The 21,159-nt window shown below is 37.8% G+C and overlaps 1 protein-coding gene across 2 annotated transcripts; it reads left to right on the top strand.

The window, feature by feature from the left end:
• The first annotated feature begins 1,375 nt into the window (after positions 1-1,375).
• Positions 1,376-12,460, top strand: LOC149814272 (protein MALE DISCOVERER 2-like). Of its 2 annotated transcripts, XM_089988595.1 has the most exons (15): positions 1,613-1,742; positions 2,411-2,490; positions 2,816-2,943; positions 3,026-3,297; positions 3,455-3,587; positions 6,174-6,245; positions 8,006-8,149; positions 8,244-8,387; positions 9,002-9,051; positions 9,156-9,650; positions 10,386-10,576; positions 10,661-10,793; positions 10,978-11,135; positions 11,222-11,410; positions 11,690-12,460. In XM_089988595.1, the coding sequence occupies exons 4-15, from the start codon at positions 3,192-3,194 to the stop codon at positions 11,948-11,950; spliced, it is 2,076 nt and encodes a 691-aa protein (XP_089844721.1). In that variant the 5' UTR covers positions 1,613-1,742; positions 2,411-2,490; positions 2,816-2,943; positions 3,026-3,191; the 3' UTR covers positions 11,951-12,460. The 2 variants fall into 2 exon arrangements, with proteins under 2 accessions (XP_089844720.1, XP_089844721.1); XM_089988594.1 differs by lacking the exons at positions 1,613-1,742; positions 2,411-2,490 and adding an exon at positions 1,376-1,496.
• Positions 12,461-21,159: the final 8,699 nt, after the last annotated feature.

Genomic DNA, 21,159 nt, shown 5'->3' with positions numbered 1-21,159 from the left:
ATATATATATATATATATACATATATATATATATATAGAAGTAGGGATTGTGTACCCAAATCCATTATGCAGAGGGACTGGATCGAATTGTATCAAACGTTACCCAACCACAACTCAAAATGGTAGTAGAGACGAAGGGATAGAGAGAGATGGACAGCTAGGGAGAGGGAGAGAGGAAAGCACGACCCTCTCATGATCTGATCTCCTTAGCTCATCCACCTCGAGGGCCGAGTCAATGTCCCGTCAAACTTTTACATCACAAACTAAAATGATGCTTGTGCAAAAAAAAAAAAAAACTTTTGACCTTAATTTCAAAAGCAAGCTACTTTTTTTCAATTTCCTGAAAACTGCCAAACAAATATCTTACATTAGTTTAGGGGTGTCAATGGGTCTGGGTACGGTGATAAGTAAGAATACCAAATTAAGACTCGGACCCGAAGATCTGATTAATTCATGGATCTGGGTATAGTTTGTAAAATTTTATACCAGACTCAAGCTCAACGTGAGTTTCGATTAAGATCTATAATTTTTCAATATAAAAATAATAAAAAATATTATTTTATCGAGTCTAGGTATGGTTTTTCTTATGGTGGGTCCGATTAAACTTGAGTATAGACCCAATACCATACTTGAAAATCGGAGCCAGGTCTTGTTCCACCTAGATCTGAACCAAACCTAACTAGGTTAAATTATAAATCCAATTACAATAGTAACAATAATCATTAAGAGTTCAGCCTTTATTTTTTCTTTCTCGTGAGGTTGAATTCAATTTTCAAAAAATAATTTACTTATCATTTGGTAGGGGCGACTTGTGAATGTCACCAAGTTGATGAGATCATGTCACAAGTTTGAAACCCACGGGTGGTGTCCTTGGCTGCAAGGTCGATTCTTCGACGAACAGAGAAGACCTCAAGGGTTTTACCAACCAGAGGCCAGCCAATGCTTTAGGTTTTTCCCTTGGCCTATCACAAAACAAAAAGGATCATGTTTTTCAAGTTGATAAATGTTGATCCGAGGTCTTTGTTGGACTGTTTAAAAAAAAAAAAAAACTTATGTATGAAATTTCAGAAAAGCCAAGTGTATTCTTATAATTAAAAGCAAAAACTTAGCCCAAGTGAATTTCTCAGAAAAACAAAAAAAGAAAATTTAAAAGTTTACGCGTACGATGAAAGCGGAAACCGCAAACTATCTGTTTTGCCACCACAGATCAGCACGCCGATTTATTGAACTCAGCTGCCGAGGAATTGATAACGTCAGAGTCGAAAGCGACGCTTTAGACGAAATGGCGCACAGACATTGACACAGAGAGAGAGAGAGAGAGAGAGAGAAAGAAAAGGCCTCCGGGGCAGAGAGGGAAAAATAAGAAGAGTTGTCTCGTAAGTCTCGTCAACTCCTACCGTTTTCCTTCCTCCTTCCTTATTCCTCTCTCTCTCTCTTTCTCTCTCTTCTTCTCCGCCTACTTTCCTTCTTCTGCTCTGGTTCGGTGTTTCTCTTCGGTAAGGACTCAATCCCTCTCTCTCTCTCTCTCTCTCTCTCTCTCTCTTGTTTCATTTTCTTCACTCCATCATCGTTTCTGTCGTTGTGCCGATCATTGCGGCGAATACGTTTTCAATTTCGGAAGAAAACGCAGTTTGATTTCGATAATTTTGTATCGATCCGTAATTAATCTGTTTGATGATCATCGATAGCCAGTTCTTGCTTCGATCCGTAGCGATGATCAATTCTGCTTTATGAGTCTCTCTGTATTTTCTTCTTTACTTTTAATTTAATGTTATTAATTATTGCTGCGATCATCATGCCTTTTATCTTCGGTTGCGTCGTTAAGTTTATGCATTAAAAACTCAACTTTTTACCATAATAGATATCGTGTCATAATGAATGCTTCTCTTCTTTTATTTTGTTGATCTGTTGAAGTGATGTTATTTCGTAAGGAGAATGTGTTTCTGATCGTTTTTGGATAATTTGAAAAATTGGCTATTTTCGTTTCATGTACAACACGTATTCCTTGTGATTATATTTTTTCTGCTTGATTTCCTACTTGATTGCTGACTGTAAGTTCAAGTATATATTTGAAAAAATTTGTGCATGTTCTCTTATTTAATTTGTTTTCGTTTAATTTATTTTCCTTTTGGATGAATAAAGTTATGCTGATTTAGGGCAGAGTGATATGAAAATGCAGCAAGTTCCTGCTTTTATCATTTTCAAACTGTGGTTTATGCGTATTGAAATTCGGTGATTTGTTATTTTCCTTTTAATTTATATATATTCACTTAAAAATTCCTTTTTTGGGGAAATTTTTTTCTTTTTGTGATACTTTTTCTTTGCAGCTATTTCATTTATTTTTCCTTAGATTTTTTTCCTTTTTTACTTCTCATTTTCTGCCATACTTTTAAGGGGATCACTTGCAAAGGAAGTTTGCCGTACCATTTGAGCAACTTGTAAAGCACAGGAGGACTTTCATTTAATCTTTTATTTTGTGGCACAACAAATGTATGCAATAGGCATGAATTATCTGTTTTTTTTGTTGAATATTCTTTTATAGAGTGTCAAAGAATTTTCCTCCAACTTATTATACTCCATATAGAATATCAGCTTAAATTGTTGTATTGTGTTTGATTCATCTCGATTTCAAGGACTGCACAATTATTAGTCCGCTATGCTTGTAGTCATGTAATAAACCATGTGAAGAATGCATAAAATTTTAGTTCTTAATTTAACTGTGTGAATCCTTGATGTGTGAATTCACTTGAACTCTTTTTTGTTGTTTTTTTCACCCTCCAATTTCTCATTGGATGTTTCTATTGTTTCTTTACAGCGAATTACAATCCAGTCAGTTGAAGGTAGCAAGAGTTATCAGAGGGGTGAAGTTCTATAGCTAAAATCATACGTTTTCTGTAGTGCCCTCCTTTGGATTTGCTGGGCTTCTCAATTTGGTATAGAAAGGTAAAAACAGGCCAGTTCTTATAGAAAGAATAAAAGTGACCACTGGTTTTAGTATAACATAAATTGCATATTTTTAATGCAGGACACTATTTAATTTGTTGGTTGATTTTTCTGCGTGCAACATAAGGAGGTTACACATTTTCTTCAACTGGTGGAAGTGTTAAATCAGAAGGGCTTCATCTATGAAAACCTGGCAAACTGGAAACTCCACTCAGATTACCAATTAGTGCATTTGCCCCCATTGAGAAATGGGCAATCGATGGAACCTCTTTGGGTTTCCATTGCGTTGGGTCTTTCTTGGGGTCTTGACTTTTCACCTCAAGATCGAAGTATGCTTCTCTCTTAATCCCGAAGGTATGGAAATTGCATAATTTCTTCTCCCTTTTATATTCTTTTAGCAAAAGCTTGTCTTGTTGAATTTATCTTTTATTTGTCGCCGCTTATCTTGGCTTCTTCATTCTTGGTGCTGTTCTCTTTGAAGATTGGTGCTAATGGCTAGTTTAAAAGTCAGGTGTGGCTTTGTTGGAGTTTTGTGCAAGAGTGGATTCAGACCCTTATGGTGCCCTCTCTAATTGGAGCCCCAATGATGATAGCCCCTGTATGTGGTTCGGAGTTCATTGCCGTGATGATAAAGTGCAGAAGTTGTAAGTTGTTGCAACCCTTTCCTGCTTCTCTTTGTTTTCAATTCTTGCATATTTCCAAGAATCGGTAACTAGTGGGCCTTTCTTTCCTGATCCATCATGTCATTTATGTATTTGTTGGGAAACTCATCCTTCTTTTAGTGATCTTTGTTTTCAATCCTTGCATATTTCCAAGAATCAGTAACTAGTGGGCCTTTCTTTCCTGATCCATCATGTCATTTATGTATTTGTTGGGAAACTCATCCTTCTTTTAGTGAACTTGTTTTGATTCCTGCAGTTGGTCTGGCATCCTGATGCCTTGAAAAAGTCAAAACTGTTGTCATGAATGTCGTTCTTGGGAAAATGTCACCATAAGAATTCTGGTTTCTCTCTGGAAAATGCCAACATATATAAAATATGAAATATGAAAATTGTAAAAGTATAAAACATATAAATAATCTAAACAAAATATTTTAAAAGTACTTTATCTTCACAATAAAACATGACATTTTCGATATATGTGATATTATGAAAATATTACATTTTTTGGCATTCTATTGGCTTTTGAAAATGTTGCAATAAAATAATGATATTTTCAAAACATGGCTGGTATTTGTTACAAAACTCAACTTACACCACAACATTATTTTTGAATGCGTGCATGTGTGCATTCATGTGTGTGTATTTTCGCATGTGTGTGTAATTCTTTCATCATGATTATGAGGGACAGAGAAAGTCAGCACGATGCCTTAGAATGTGAGACCAAACTCAAGTTGTAGTAAAAAATGAAAAAAGGAGAAGACTGATAATGTTTTTCCTTGTCTCTGATGCTCCTTTTCCTTCTCTATGCTGTTTGAGGAATATCTGCCATCTGGGCTTTGCCACCAGTTGCCAAGAGCTGATCTTTCTATTAACATTTGTATCTTTACGGTCTCACTTGCTGATTCTGTGGAGGAATTCATGGATCATGAAAAAGCTGGGGTTTAATATGGCTGGCTCTTTAGATTAAGTGTTTTCACTTTGTTTAGGCATTGAAATATACTGAATTTTCTTGAAGAGTAAAAAGTGACATTAGGTCTACAACAACACAGAACAATGAAACAAAGTGCTTTTTCTGTCCCTGAAACAATCATCCATAAATGTTACGACTTGAAATTTTGAAGATGACTCAGATCCAGTACCCAGTATCTAGGATCCAGACGTCACCTCTAGAGGGTCGACCAGCAGTGTGTGGGTCCCAAGGTGGTGACATGGCAGCTGAGGTGACCTCTCTAATTAAGAGCAAGCTAATTGTCCGGAGTCTCTGTAAAAAAGGGAAGAAGTCGAACACATGACATCACCAAGAAGCCAGTCAATTAGTAGAGGGGGGGGGGTGCCTTTCTTTGATGGCCATCACTCCTATACCCACATAAGGGGCGTGAATCCAGAGAGTCCCAGAGGATGTTCCCTCTCTTCTAAAAGTTGATTAAGTAGAGTAGATAGCTTTCATCAAGAGTCTTTAATTAATTTATCTAGTAATTAGTGTGGAGTCCTTAGATAGTTAGGAGTCCAAGCATAGATGGGTTTTCAAATTAGATGAAGTGTGGGTCAATTATGACTCAACCGCAGCCCTCTCTATATAAGGAAGTCTAGGGTGGTGCTCAATTATTATGAATTGAATTATTGAAGTCTCTCTCTCTCTCTCTCTCTCTCTCTCCTTTCTCTATTCACTCTCCTCTCTCATGACCCTTTGGTCTTCCCTGGACCCCTTTCTATATCAGATCCCCGATGGTTTGACTACCAACCCTTCTTTGGAGCTCAAGCTCCCCAAACACACGGACCGTGCATTTTGCTTTTTCGGCGAGCGGAGTGACATCTTCGCATTGCAGATCATGTGTCCGAGTTCCAAAACGTGTGAGAACTCATACCATCCTGCTACAGACCTCCCAGGTTCGATCCTCTTGAGTTCGTTAGGCTTAAATTGCAATATCTGTTTATTGGAAATTTGAACCTACCTTTTGGGCCTTCTTCCGAACCGTCAACTTCGAAATTTTTGGAGAGCTGCAACAGTAAATTTATAATTTTAGAATATATTGAGTAATTCTTTTGCCTGCTTTTAGGATTTTCTTTGAAAGCAGAAGATTGGAAAAGAATAATTGTATATTCATTTTGACCACAACTTGCTGTTAACTGGACATGGAGATGGAAAGAATGCAAAAGTTTAATGCTTGAAGATCTACTTGAAATGTTATGTGGTTGAATTTGTTTGTTTTCCAGGATTACTAAACGAGGAATGTTAATGAAGTTACTGACAACAATAGGGAATTTTGGATATCATGTCTGTGTCTATATTGTGGAGCTTGTACATGATATAAATTTTTTGGAATTTCCTTTGTTTGTCTGCAGATTGCAACCTAGTTTGTACAATAAGAATGTATGTTATTGTTGCATATTTGTCAGTATTGCTTTTATTAGCAGGATCTTGGTGTTAAAACTTTGTCACTCATGAGATTTGAAGCTTATTCATTTGCTTCAGAATATTAGTCTATTTCCTACATAAGCTGGGAAATCATTACGGATCATTGTTGACTTCTTTGGTCTGCATTCTCAACTTTGTATCAATTCTTGCAGGGATCTTAGTGAGTTTGCTTTAAGAGGAATCCTGGCACCAGAGATTGGGAAACTTAGGGAAATGAGAGCCCTGTAAGTTTTTGTTTTCTTTTAAAGTTTTATATTCTATTCTCAAAGAAATATTATTTCTCTGATGTCGATTCATTGTGTTTTTTTTTCCTCGGGTGATTTATTTAAAGTGTCACTGTTTTCCATGTACATTGTCTAGCCATCATGCCCTTTTGTAGTTATTCTTGTCAACAATTGTTCACATTAAAATACATTTCCGTGATCCTTGTATGTTGTTGATGCCTTGACGGTAATTGTCACATTGCTTATCATGTGTCTTTCTTTAATATCAAGTAAATACTGTTGGGTTGGAATTTGTAATGTTTATATTGTAGCATGTACATGAGAAAACATGACTATAAAAATAATATATGAGAAAACAGACATGAGTAGAAGCTTTGGATACGTGTGGCCGTTTTGTGTTCCATCATATGTGAATGTATTTCTCTATAACATTGCTCTACAATATTCAACTGGGTGTTGTGATGATTGTTTCTTTTTCTTCTCTGGTTGCTACACCATGTGAAGCCACTTTAGTCTATTTTTGCTCAGTAGAGTGCTTTTGTTTGCGTTCAAATCTAAATAATCTTTTGTTTCATACTTGTATTTTGGAATTGATTACTACTTAACTAGACTCAACATTTCATGAAAAATTCATGAGACACATGATAAAGGGGAAATTCTTTAGTGAGTATACTATGTTGAACTTTTAAAAACCAAAATATACTTGGATATTTAGAATATTCCTATTGAAATGAAGAGGCCTAGGAGATCTGATAAGAACTAGTGTGTTAAAATAACTTTTGCCTATTTCACAGAAAGCTGGTTTAGAGTATGAAATCTGTAGATGTGCATGTGCACAACAGTCAAGCACCTATGTCACATAGGTGCGGGTGCGGATGCAGCGATGCAGCACTTTAAAAAAACTTGGGTACGGGGGTGTGGGGAGGGTATATATATATAATTTTTAACGGTTTTAAGTTAACACTAATGAAATAAAAATAATTATCATATCATCAATTCATCATGCATAAATTCATGCAATAAATCAAATTAATAATCTACAATTGTTATTCCTCATCAATAAAAAATAACACCACACTGGTGCGGAGGTACGGATATATGTGTGTGTGTGTATTTATGTATTTATGTATTTATGTATTTATATATATAATATAGATAAAACTGGGCTTGGTTAGGGTTAACTAAATCTACTTTTAGACAGAAATGGACCTCAGTGTGGTTGACCACCTGACATAAAGGAAGTCGTGTCCAAGTGTTGCACCTGCATGGGTGCGACGCGGGTGCGGTGCCCTGTTAGAAGAGTCTGTGTTACAGAGTCATGCACATGTGCACATAGAAGCTCCTGGGATTGATCTTCATGGTTTCTTCATGATCCCATGTGGCTGAAATAAAGAAGCTAAAGGGTGATGTACTTTATGAAGAAGGCATGTTTCTACTGCAACTCAGATGATTAAAAGTGTTCTTCAGAAGGTCATCTTATCAGCTAATTAGTTTAATGTGGGTCAGGTAAGGCATGGAGGGACCGTGAAGGATTAACATCAGTGATCTTCACTCTGTTCTTTTGAGCACATCTGACATTAGTCATACCTTCAATCGACTCCTTGTAATTGTCTAGAACATTTGAGTATAACAGGTTTTATATGTATTTTGTACTGCTAGGTCTCAAAAGCTTTAATGATGAGGATATGGGTTATATGTACATGTGGTGATCTTCCTTTCCTTTTACGTGTACTTAATTACATCTGATTCCATTTTGGCAGCATCCTCTATAAGAACAATTTCTCAGGCAGCATTCCTAAAGAGATAGGAGAGCTTACAAAGCTAGAGTTGTTAGACCTAAGGCATAATAACCTGGATGGTCAGGTTCCTGCTGAAATCAGAAATATGTTGTCACTGAAGCACCTGTAAGTCTGCTTTTATAACTTAATATCTAATGCCCATGCCTTCATTTTTTATTATGACGTACCTGAATTACTGCCTGTATTCCTTGCATTGTAGCCTGCTTTGCAACAATGATTTTAAAGGGGGCTTGCTTCCAGAGTCGGTAAAGCTTTGCATGCCCTTAGGGACACAAGTTGGTCAAACTCTTTCATATGATACTCAACGTCGAATTCATTGCATGAGCAGAAAGTTTGGAATGAGGTAAAGGAAAATGGCATTGGAATTACTAATCAATTAGTTTCTCTAGTGATTCTTGTCTACTTCTGTTCAAATTGAAGTAAATGTGATGAGTTTCATGACTTCATCCTTTGACATGGATAGTTTTTATAGTCTGCTTTTGAGCCATCATTGTTATTTGATAATAATGGTGGCACTCATCTCAGCAGTGAACATTAGTACTGTAATGTTCTGTGTTACCAAAATTCTGCTACTGTAGGTTCTTAGTACTTCATCAATATTTTGTGAAAGCTTTACAAGTGATAAGTTTATGTTATGTTGATATATACTTTCTCTGAAAAAACTGATGATTTTTTTTCCTTTAATTGTGAAATTTGTGTTGCTTTATTGCTTTTACAGCCATGCTGAATATTTTGCTGCATGCGAGAGTTAAGTCTGAGTTTTCAACTGATGTTTTTTGTATCATGCCGACCAGTCTGAAACTGCTAAATGATAATAATCCTTTTATGAACCAGTTGAAAACAAAACTTCTAAAATTCAAATGGTTACTTCTGTGTGAGAAGAATTCATATCTCTTATATTTTTTTAATTCATGCCATTTTCAGTGGAATTTCTCATTTTAGCAATTTTTCTTTCAGCCTTGTAAAAAGTTCCTCAAGTGGAAATGAGAAGTCTCAAGACTTTCCAGGTAAGTAAACCGGTGCTTTTTGGGTCCCCACTCTAAAAGAATGTAGGATTGATGTATCATAAGCTTCGACTTCAGATTAACTGAACTCTTATCTTATTGTTCAGAAGGATCAAGTGAATCAAATGTAGCTCGGCATGTACAACATCTGCTTATTTCTGTCCGCCGCAAACTTCTAGTTGCGAGCAATGTGGCTGCTAATCCTGCTCATTATGCTCCTACCTCACCACAATCTTCTTTGCCTAGTGGTCTTCTTCTAGCAAAAGATAAACCTAAGATTGGCTCAACTGCTGCACCACCTTCTTCATCATCTCCTGCCCCTGCATCACCTTCGTCACCATCTCTTGCCCCCTATTCTACTGCTTCTCCTAGCACTCCAACACATGAGCCTGGGCCTGGCCAGTCTTCCACACCATCATACAGTCAACCACAAAGAAAACAAACAACAAGAATGTGGATTTTAGCTGTGGCACTTCCTGGTGTTGCTGTTATTATAGTTGCCAGTATCACACTGCTTTTTATGTGCCGAAGTCGAGGTGTGGCAACAATTGGGCCTTGGAGGACTGGCCTAAGCGGTCAATTACAGAAGGCATTTGTAACAGGTGAATTATTTAAGCACAAACTTTCTAGTTGCTTATGTTCAGTGTTGGAGGACTTGATGAACTTAAGTCCAGTTAATCAAGTTCTCATATCTAAGTGGATTTGAGTCCCTGGTTTTGAAATTCGATGAGTGCAGTGATAGTCGTGTATTATATTGTGTGCTCACTTTCTTTTCATATTTCTGGTTTTGAATGGAATCTGTAAACATAGTCAAGTTTATATTGTTAAGTCTAAAATGTTAAAGCTATCTTTCGCTTGAGAGAGCCTTGACACGAAAGGGATTGATTTTGCTAATAAAATGATTATTCATTCACTTTTTTTTCTCTTATAAAATGTATTTCCTGTTATATGTTTTGTGTTATTTACTATTATATCTATACTTTTCTTATTATTGATTAGTTTTGTACAAATTGTATATATTTCTCTACTATTGGTTAGACTTTAGCATATTCATTTTTAGTATGTTACTATTTTTGGTTTTGGATCTCAATCATTTCTTTATTCAGTGTGTTTTCTTTCCTTTTGTTCAAACATATTATCATTTTTGCTAACTGAAAACATTGAACTTATCGACTTCATGGACTAATTGCTATATGACTCATTATGCTATGACTTTATGTCTCAATGTTCAGCTCATGATCCATGATTTATCTTCCTAAAGGTTTTTGTTAAGCTTGGCCTTTAATTGGAATATTGCTCTTCTTTTTCCCTAACATTTACGTGGTTTCTATTGACAGGAGCACCTAAGCTCAATCGACCAGAACTAGAAACTGCTTGTGAAGACTTTAGCAATATCATCGGTACTTTGCCCGATTGCACAATATTCAAAGGAACACTATCAAGTGGAGTTGAAATAGCAGTAGCATCAACTACAGCTATGTCTTCCAAAGAGTGGTCAAAATGTTCTGAGTTATACTTCAGGAAAAAGGTTTGGATCAATCATGCTAATAATAAAGCAAAACTTCAGTTCTTCAATGACTGGTTACTTATGTTGGGTTTGCATCATATGTAGATTGATATGCTGTGTCGCTTAAACCACAAGAACTTTGTCAATCTTCTTGGCTATTGTATTGAGGATGAGCCTTTTACTAGAATAATGGTTTTTGAGTATGCTCCAAATGGGACCCTCTTTGAACATTTGCATGGTGAGTATCATTTTCATTGGATACTTAATTATGAGCTCGAATGAGTTGCATTGTCTTGAGATATCATAAGTTGAATTTTACTAGGTTTCCTTTTCTAGTTGGGTTTGTGATTTTCACTCTTGTTTAGAGGGAAAAGCAGAAGTCGCTCAAGCTTTATTTATTCATGTGGTTATCCAATTTTCAGTTAAAGAAGTTGAACACTTGGATTGGAGTGCAAGAATGAGGATTATCATGGGAGTGGCTTATTGCCTACAGTACATGCACCATGATCTAAGACCACCAGTAGCTCATCCTAATCTGCATTCAAAATCTGTCTATTTGATGGATGACTTTGCTGCTAAGGTGTGTTATATCTCTTGCTTTTGTTATTCATTTTGTAGTTTTATTGGCAGCGGAATCTCATCATGTACTTTTCTGCTGTTCTCCAGTTGGCGGATTTTAGCTATTGGAAGGAAGCAACAGAGAAGGCAAAGTCATGTGGTGATGATGATTTGAATCAACTTGATTGGCCTTATTCAGATTTGGAGAGCAATGTCTACAACTTCGGGGTTCTTCTCTTGGAAATTATTTCTGGAAAGCTTCCCTATTCTGAAGAACAAGGACTTCTTGTTAACTGGGTAATGTGTCTGAAAGCATATGTTGTTTTCCTAAACTTGCATGACATTGATGAGACATTCACAAAGGAATCTACCAATCTCAAAAAAGACAGCGTTTAATCTCTTTCCAAAATTGGTTGTCTGTTTTTTACCATCTGTATTATTGAAGCTTATGTTAATACTGATAATCTCTAGTGTTGTCAATGACTGAAAATTCACCTTTCTTGTTTTCATTTTCTTGATCTTCTGCCTTATATTTGGTTTCTCACATTTTCCTATTGTTGGATGCATGTGTTTCAGGCAATTGATTACTTGAATGATAAACTTAGCATCAGTTACATGATTGACCCCACATTGAAATCCTTCAAAAACAATGAGCTAGACATCATTTGTGAGGTGATTCGGCAGTGCATTCATCCAGACACAAATCAGAGACCGACAATGAAGGACATAACCACAAGATTGAGGGAAGTCATACAGATTTCACCAGATGCCGCAACCCCAAGACTTTCTCCTCTTTGGTGGGCAGAACTTGAGATACTTTCTGTTGAAGCCAGTTAGCTTTGTGCCGTGCAATCATGTCTGTGAATAACCTCCTGTAAGCCTTTAATCCGCCATTGTACAATCTGTATTTCTTTCATGTCACCATGTTTTCTTCTTTAATTTGTTTGGATTAACCTGTCTCGCCATATCAGCAAGTTGGCCTTGATTTCTTCTATTTTTCCTATTTTTTGATTTTTTTTAACTTAACAAAACTCATTAACTAGTTGCCTAAGGTGTTGTAATGGGGTTAACCTGCCCAGTTATACTCAAAGTGTGTTCAAGTGATTGAGACGAAAAGGACAAAGCCTGTCTCAACGTGTGTCATGAATTTCTGTTTTTTCTTCTTCATGTTACTGTACAAAGTGATGATGAATATCATGGGGAACTCTTCATAGCAGGCTACTGAAAGCTTCTGTGTATTCTTCTATGCCTTACTGAAGATTTGCATCTTCCAACACCCATCCGCACACACATTGCCCTGCAGCAGAAGAGGGAAATAGAAAAATAGATAGATTTGGAGTTCTTTGATGCATGTGAACTTGGTCGCGTATGTGCAAAAGTTTCAAAACTCTCTCTCTCTCTCTCTCTCTCTCTCTCTCTCTCTCTTGGTCACTTCTAGTTCACAACAAGAACTGATGGTTGATTGTTGAAATCATCTCTATTCACTTAAAATTTTTGCCAACCGCGGACTCACACACATAAAGTATGTTATTATTGAAATATAAGAAACTGTGATATGTCCTATGGAATATGTCTGGGAATGTTTGGATTGGTGAAATTAGGTGGAATTGGAATTCCGTTCCACTTCTGCCAATATTTTCTTCTCTGATTTGATGGATTCAAGTTCCACCTAATTCCATCAATCCAAGCACAACCGTTGACCACTTTGGACAATGAATGAATGAACAAGGAATGCTATCGCCTTGTGGAAGGCAAGGATTGAACTGTAAAACCACACCGCTTTCTGTTCATAATGTGTTGGTGATAAAGAGGATGATGAGCATCAGATCCCATATAGTAAAAATTTATTTGCTACCTTGCCATTTGCATGACAAGTTAGAAAAATGTTGCTTTTTGTAACACCTTTAAGTGGTATGGTCTATTTGCAAGGGGAAGGGGAGCGGCGTCCAAGAGATCTAAAGGGTCTGTTTTGGATGTGGTATTTGCAAGGAAATTATGGAGATTACTTGGAGAGAATCCTAGAGAAATGGATATAGAGACAATTGAGATTAATTCTCTTGTTTAGAAGCAGGTGCCTGGAGGTTTTCCAAAAAAAAACATCTTCCACAGAATGATTTAGTATTATCTCCTTTTTGAAGGAATCCGATACAAATATTTTAAAGAAATTGGATACAAAAATTTATAAGAAGAGAAAATTTCAAAACAAACCTAAGTTATTAGTGTTAATAAAAAGCACATAAGTATTGAAAAATGTTAAAAACATACTTAGATTTATGTGTCGTTAAAAATATCTCTATTTCTATTGGTTTAACTTGGGTTAACATTAACCCAAATTGAGTTTTGAATATAAATTTATTAATTTAACCCCTCACCCTCTCTCTCTCTCTCTCTCTCTCTCTCTCTCTCTCTCTCAAATGCCCAAACCATCTTAAATATCAATGGTGTTAGAGGAAACTGGTTCAAGCTGGGGCGGGGTTTGCGGCAAGGGTGCCCCCTATCGCCTTTGTTGTTCAATGCAGTTGCTGAAGGTCTTGTGGTCTTGCTTAAGCGGGCTGTTGTATTTGGTTTCATTGATCCTTTGCAGGTTTTTGACTTTTCGGGTCATATTCTTACTTATGCTGATGATATGATCATTTTTTGTCGTGCAAATGTTCAACAGATGCTTAGATTCAAGTTTATCATTCAGTTCTTTCTCTCCCTATCTGGGTTTTCTCTAAATGAGACAAAATGCTCTATTACCATGTTCAATGTTAATGCCAATATGCTTGCAGCTGAAAAGACAATTTTTAATTGCACTATTTCTGACTTGCCTATTATGTACCTGGGCTTGCCATTACAAGTGAAGCACCTCTCTTCTGACACTTGGGCTCCGACGCTTCAAAAAGTGAAGCGCAAATTGCTTTCGTAGCAGTCGTCTTATTTCTGCATCGTTGGCCGTTTAACCTTAGTCAGACATGTTCTTTCAACTATTCCAGAATTTTTTATGTCTATGTTTGTGATGCCTGTGGGAGTAGAAAAGCAGCTGACGCGCTTGCTGGCAGGTTTTCTATGGCCTGGGTGTCAACTCAAGGGTAAGCGTCACTTGATTGGTTGGCGTTCGGTGGTCTTACCTCGGCGTATTGCTGGTTTAGGCATTCCTGCTCCCAGACTGCGAAGCATTGTTCTTGTCGCCAAGCAATGTTGGTTGGCCCACCAACCGGATAACCCTTGTGCTAGTTTGCTTCTTGCTAAATATGAGGCTCCAGCTCTTATCCTGATTCGTCTGGGGACCCGGGGTTTGGCACTCTCGCACTTGCGTAAATCGTGGTTGAGGTCTTTAGCCTGCTTTAGAGACCATTTTGAGGACTTCAGAAATTTTGGTCAGTGGTTGCAGTGGGCGTTGGGGCCAAGCGAAGAGTTTCTCACAAAAAAAGGCTATAGATCGTTGCTCCCATCGGGGGGCTGATTGGTTGCCCGAGGATGTGCTTTGGACGAAGGGTCCTTCTCCCCGTTCTCGAGTCCTGACTTGGTTCATTTTGCACGATAAGATTCAGACCCACAGTAATTTAAAGAAGTGGGGCATTCAGCTCCCGAGTTGGTGCGTGCTTTGTCAAGCTGCAGAAGAATCTACGTTTCACTTGTTTTGGTCTTGCCCAATATTTGTGGAACTCTTTAGCAAGACCTGGAGGCATCCGGAAGTGTTTGTTAAGGAGGAGTCATTTGCGCTATATCTGATCTTGGGGCCGGTTTGTATTAGGCGCAGCAAGAGGTGGAGGTTCATCTGGCGGGCGTGGTTGCTTACTAAATGGGGGTTTGTTTGGATGGCGCGAAACGATGCTCATTTTCGTCAAATTCCAGTTAACATTCAAAACCTGGTGCATAAAATCTTGGTAGATGTTTATGCGATATTGCGTATACCTTTAGTGATCTTCTGCTCCCTCTTGCTGACGCTACCTCTCCTTTGTCGCAATCTGAGCCCGTTTATCTGTCTGATGTTCTTTTCTCTTGTGCTTTCTTTTTGTTTTGGCTTTTGCTCTTGTTCAGTTCATGGGTTCAACATTTTGTTGATCTTCATGAGTGGTAATGTTGAATTACTTTAGGCTCTCTCTCTCTCTACAGCCTACTAAATCTTCTCCTTTTTGTAGCCTCTACCATCACCACCACCTCTTCTCCCTTTTCCTACTACCACCACCACCACTAACCACCCTTTTTAAATTTTTCGTTGCTGCCCACCACCACCACCTCTTTTTTGTCACCCTTTTTTTGTCACCCAACCATCCCCACTTTCTTCTCCTCCTGCCACCATCACCATTTCTCCCTTCTCTCACGATTTGCTATCCATCAACCGTCATGTTCTCATTTCTTCCACCATGCCTCGTTTCTTTCCCTGCTATTGGCCACCACATCTAGCTTCTCTGCCCCAATACACAGTGGATTCCTTCTTTGTATTTTTTTTTTAAGTGAGTAAAGGAACAACTAGTTGAAGAAAGAAAGGTCTTCATGAAGATGAAGAGAAAGCAATACTGAACAAATTAAACCGTTAAATGGCAAAAGTTTACTTTCAAAAATTGGATGGAGATTGACTGATGCGCCCACTCGGTTATTGAAGGTCAAAATGGTAATTACATCATACAATCTAACGGCAACTATGACGGAAGTAAATTTTGGGGCTTTTTTAATCAACCATAGAAAAGCTTATTTTTCAAAACTTAGTTGTGTTTTTTTATTAACTCTAATAACTTAGGTGTGTTTTTTAAATTTCCCTTATAAGAAATGGGCTAAAATAGATTCTCATCATATTTTCATGATTTCTTCAATTCCTTTGTCCTAAACAACCCGATCTAGGAAAACCTTGATTTTCTATAAGTGCTTCCATTCCCTCTAGTTCCTCTGTCTTTCCTACTACTCAAACAGACCCTAAGTTGATCATGTACAAAATGGGTTGCATCCAATTGAATACATGGTAGAGCTTCACCAGTACTGAATTGGATCCATGTTGGACGCTATGTGGTCGGTTTTGATCAGGGTGTCTGCAACATGCTGCAAGGATCCACCAGGCCTAGGGTGGCGGAGATGTTTGAACATCACACATGATGGATCAGATCCTGAGATGACCCATTTGGTGCAGCAGAAGGTGAGAGTCGAGACCAATAGAGGCGACATTCTTGGGTTTCTTTGCTGGGGTTTAAATCTTTAGGAGGCAGTTGGCTTTCATTCTTCTCCCTGCTTTCCCTGTTTCTGTATATAAATTCTGGACAAACAAAAAAATCTGTGGAGTTTCAATTCTCCAAACAGAGAACTTCCAATACCCCAATGCTCTGTTGCACCCAATTCCCCCATAGCCCTTTTACTCCTGGATCCAAACAGGGCGTTGAAGTTACCAATCTACTGAAAACCAAAAAACGTAAATCTGCACCATAAGAGCTACGAAGCTCACCCTTCAACTGCCAAAGAGGTTCTCGTGGTGCATCGAATTTTGGTTTACTGTGGGAAGTGAAACCGAGGGCAGGTCATATTCAAACTGCCCCTAGGCCCCTGTTTTTGTTGGCTGTTTTCAGTAACCACCGAGAAACACCACCGATCCCTTGCTTTTTGCCTATATGAATTCCCAACCAAACCCCCACATTTTGTCACCATAGGTTTCACTCCCCAGATCCCTCCTTTCTCACAGAATCTCATGATACCCCGATTTGAGTCCAACAAAAAACTTGGTGGCTGTATACCAAGTTTACCAACCGATCCTAAAAACGCTGAAACCCACTTAAACCAGTCTCAAACCCTTTTGAATCCAAGAAACCTTGGTTGAGAGAGAGAGAGAGAGCTTTGTTTTCTTAGGCACCATAGTCATCATCCATCAAGGCCACGTCCGACTTCAATGCTTAAGTAAAATAATATTTAATTAATATACATGCAAAATGTGTAAGTAAAATAATATTTAATTACCATGTATGCAAATTTGTGCATAAAGTAAAATTTAATCAACATGCATATGAAGATTGTACTTAAATTTTTATTCAATTATCATACATGCTAAGATTATATATAAAATTTAACTTCTTATGTTGATATTGTCTTAGATTTGATAAAAATATTTGAACAGCGTGAATTCTCCCATATCTAAAGAGATAGCAATCATTTTGCTAATAGCTTGGTGAACCTTGTTTCCATTGTTAAGATGAAGCTAAGGCAGGACCGAATATCATTCTCTATCAAAAGGTAAGGAAAGTCAGCCTATGAGGAAAAAACAAGTTGAGACGAGGTCAATTACCAAGCTTTACAAGATGTGAAACCTTGGTTCTACGATATCAAAAATTTTAGAGGGTATAGCCTTTTTTGAGAATACCCACTCTCAAGATAAGAAAGTCATTAGAAGATTAGCCCAAAATTTTTATCTTCTCGATTGTGTCCTGTACAAGAAAGGTTACGGTAGTGAGCTCCTTAGGTGTCTAGATGAAAAGGAGGTCAAGAAGGATCTGGAAGAGTTTCATGGAGGTGTCTTTGTGGAGGACACATTGGCATTCAAAAGATGATAAAAAAGATCTTGGGAGCGGGATATTATTGGTTGACCATAGATGATGATTGCTACTCTCATGTAAGAAAATGCATAAAATGTCATGAGCATGGAAATATCATTCATGTACCTTTATTTGAATTATATTTCGTTGCATCTTCGTGGTTGTTTTTCTATGTCGGCATTTAATGTCATAGGTAGCATCCATCTGCATGCATCTAATGGTCAGCGTTGCATCTTTCACTAATCCATTAAATCATCCAACACTACAAAAACAGAGGCCTCAAAGGAGGACGTACTTGTGGGGCCACGTGTATAGCTGGTGATCTTCAAGGTCGGGATTTTTCATGGCTTCTTCAAATTACAGAATTTATTTTGTTCCTTTCTTTGTTTTTTGTATTTTTGTTCTTCTCTTTCTCTTGGAGAACGAAAGACCATTTTTTGACCAGGGGCTGGATTCATTTCCCTTCCTTGGTGAAATGCATTCCTTGATCCCCTCCTCTCCAGTTGTTTTGCATATTTAATTTACTTTATTACTAAAATTAATCTCATGCATTGATCATTTTCTTTATTGTGCATGAAAGGTGGGTCAACCTTTCATGAACGCCTTTAGGATTTCAGACCATTGAGATGACCCCTCCTCTCAACGATCATGGATCCTCTCATTAAGAAGGATTTTCTCCTTCCATAATACAGGATTAATTTCCTTAATGGCCATAGATCCTTACCTCCCACTTGGCCATAAGTCATTTAGGGGTGTTCTATGTTACAAAGCTTACTCTCATTCTTTTGGGCTTTTGCATTTATACATTTATCACTTTTCACTTGGCCATAAGTTGTTTAGGAGTGTTTTGTGTTACAACTCTTACTCTCACTTTTTTAGGCTTTTGCATTAGTGCACTTATCACTCCATATTTTATTTACGCATACTACGAACTTTAATACGAGCATTATGAGAGTTTATTTCACACTAAGTGAACTACTTGCTCATGATCATTTACACATACCCGAGACCCATTTGACTCGCATGTCTTGGAAAGACATCTGCAGTAACCGCCTTCGTTAATGAATCAGCTATCATACCCGACGAAAGTAAATAACTAACCGAGATTTTATTTTTCTTTATTATATCATGAACATACTGATATTTTACCTCAATATGTTTACTCTTAGAGTTATCAACTCTAGAGTTCATCAAACTTATTTCAGTTTTATTATCATAGTATATTTAGACTGGTTCATTCGAGATATCCAATATCAACTCACTCAATAAATGATAAATTCAGACCTCGAATGTCACAATCATGTTACAATCTATATATTCAGCTTCTTGAGTATGCAATGCCATACAACTCTATTTCTTGCATGACCAAGCAACAACATTACCTCCCAAATTAAAGACATATTTGAAAGTAAAATTCTCATCATCAATGGTTCCTGCAAAGTTAGCATCGAAATATCTAGTAAGCTTTAGCTTTTCTACTTGGTAACATAACTTAAGTTCATTTGTTCTTTTAAAATACCTAAAGATTATTTTCACTGCTTTTCAATGAATAATGTCGGGATTACATTGGTATTTATTCACTAAACTCACAACAAAACTTATGTCTAGCCTGGTGCACAATATGACATAATCAGGTTACCAACTGCTTAAACATGAGACTTCAAATTTTTTGTTTTCCATCCTTAATTTGGACAATCATTCTTACTTAATTTCATTTATTTCACAACAGAGATTAACTTGGCTTTATTGTTGTTCATTATGAATTTCTTCAAAATATAGTCAAGGTATCTAATTTAACTTAGGTACAACAATCTATGTCCTCTGTCTCTTGTAATTTTAATTTCAAGCATGCTTCACTCACGTCTTTCATCTCAAACTGAGATGATAGAAGTCTTGATTTTGATAATCATTCCAATGCCATTCTCTGCTATGAGTATATCATCAACAATGACAATCACCTGAGGAGAGTCCTGTGTGCGTGACAACTGGGCAGCAATGGCACCCAGACTCTAATACCAATGTGGGGTCGTGCGTATAGTGATCGGATGAAGGCAGATCAATGCCAATCTTGTTGTGACGTTGGTGATCTCCAAGGTTGGGATTTTTCACAGCCTCTCCCGATTACAAAATTTCTTTTGTTCCTTTCTCTGGTTCTCGTATTCCTGACATTCTTTTCTCTTGGAGAACGAGAGCCCATTTTATAATCTGAGGACAGATTCATTACCCTTCCTTGGTGAAACGCCCCCTTGATCCCCGCTCTCCAACTGTTACGCATGTTTAATTATTTACTTTATTACTAAAATTAATCACATGCATTGACAATTTCCTTATATGTGCATCATAAGTTGGCTGACCTCTCATACACGCCTTTAGGACTCCAAGGCCATTGAGATGGTCCTCTCTCAATAGTCTTAAATCTTCTCATTAAGGAGGAACTCCTTCCTTAATACATGATCAAATTTCTTAATGGCCTTATGGCCACATATCCTTGCAGTACCGAGGGTTTACTCACCATCCTAGACCAGCACTCTCGAGAACTCTCTCATCTGGATAGCCGGGTGGAGGCTGTCCATGGCGTTTCACTTGGTCTACACCATGGTCGGGATGCGGCTCGGTGAGCTCCTGGCAATCATGAATTCTGGCAGCCTGGCCTGTCTCTCGCCAGAGCTTTTGGTTCAGATCGATAAGTTATAGAGAAGGACGATTCGCAAAGAGGAAAGGATTATGGGGAAGATGGCGAAGTTGCAGGAGAGGATAGCGGAACAGCGATTTGTTGAGTTGGCTTACAAGGCGGAGGTACAAGTGCAGCATTGGGGACGCACGAGGAGGTGGGTGCTGGAGAGGACGGATGAGGGCATTGAGGGAAATTGTGGAGGTACTGAATCCTATCCAAACTGTGTAGTTCCTTACAGCAGCAGCCACGCTGCATGAGCGTGCATGAGTTGGGAGCTAAATAAGATCGACAAGAAGAGCATGATTATAAGCAACTCTATGAACACCAACAACATTTCAAAAAGGATCCTATCCTCTAACATCCAATCTATATTGATCTTAGCCATCCAAACTGATGCCTCTGCATGGTTAGGATTGAATGTGGGATGAATCACATTGTATGTCAGATGATGGGATTCGTCCTAGGCCGGAGTGTGGAAACGTGAACAGAAGCAGCAGCAGCAATAATAACTTTAGAATGAAAGTTGATGGTAAAGTTGTACTCTCACAGGCGGCAGATCGGGTACACTTTAGTGTGATGTTGCACCTGATCCGCCATCCATCTTGTATTGGGCCCCACAGCTGACAGCAACACACTAAAAGTGTGGCAATCACATTGCACCTAATCTAAGTGAAAAAAGAAAAACAAAAAATTTTGAGGGCAACAAAGCATAAACCGCAAGTCAAAAGCTCTCAATGTTTGACCACAGTATGTAACCATTTGAGGGATATCTTTTTTAATATGACTTGAGAGACTTGATGCAGAAGGAAATTTTCCTAGGGAAGTTCAGACAAATTATGGTTCATTGCTTCTCATCCATCAGTAGAAAAGGAGGGGTT

The sequence above is a fragment of the Nuphar pumila genome, chromosome 15 (assembly GCF_984573655.1).
Source record: "Nuphar pumila chromosome 15, dmNupPumi1.hap1.1, whole genome shotgun sequence".
Classification (NCBI taxonomy): Eukaryota; Viridiplantae; Streptophyta; class Magnoliopsida; order Nymphaeales; family Nymphaeaceae; genus Nuphar; species Nuphar pumila.
This window is presented reverse-complemented; position numbering and strand designations above follow the sequence as displayed.

Excerpts from the sequence above, each read along its gene's own strand:
- LOC149814272 (XM_089988594.1), top strand. The coding sequence starts at position 3,192 with ATGGGCAATCGATGGAACCTCTTTGGGTTTCCATTGCGTTGGGTCTTT. Across the intron at positions 8,388-9,001 it reads AGCAGAAAGTTTGGAATGAG|CCTTGTAAAAAGTTCCTCAA; the intron begins GTAAAGGAAAAT and ends TTTTTCTTTCAG. Across the intron at positions 9,052-9,155 it reads GAAGTCTCAAGACTTTCCAG|AAGGATCAAGTGAATCAAAT; the intron begins GTAAGTAAACCG and ends CTTATTGTTCAG.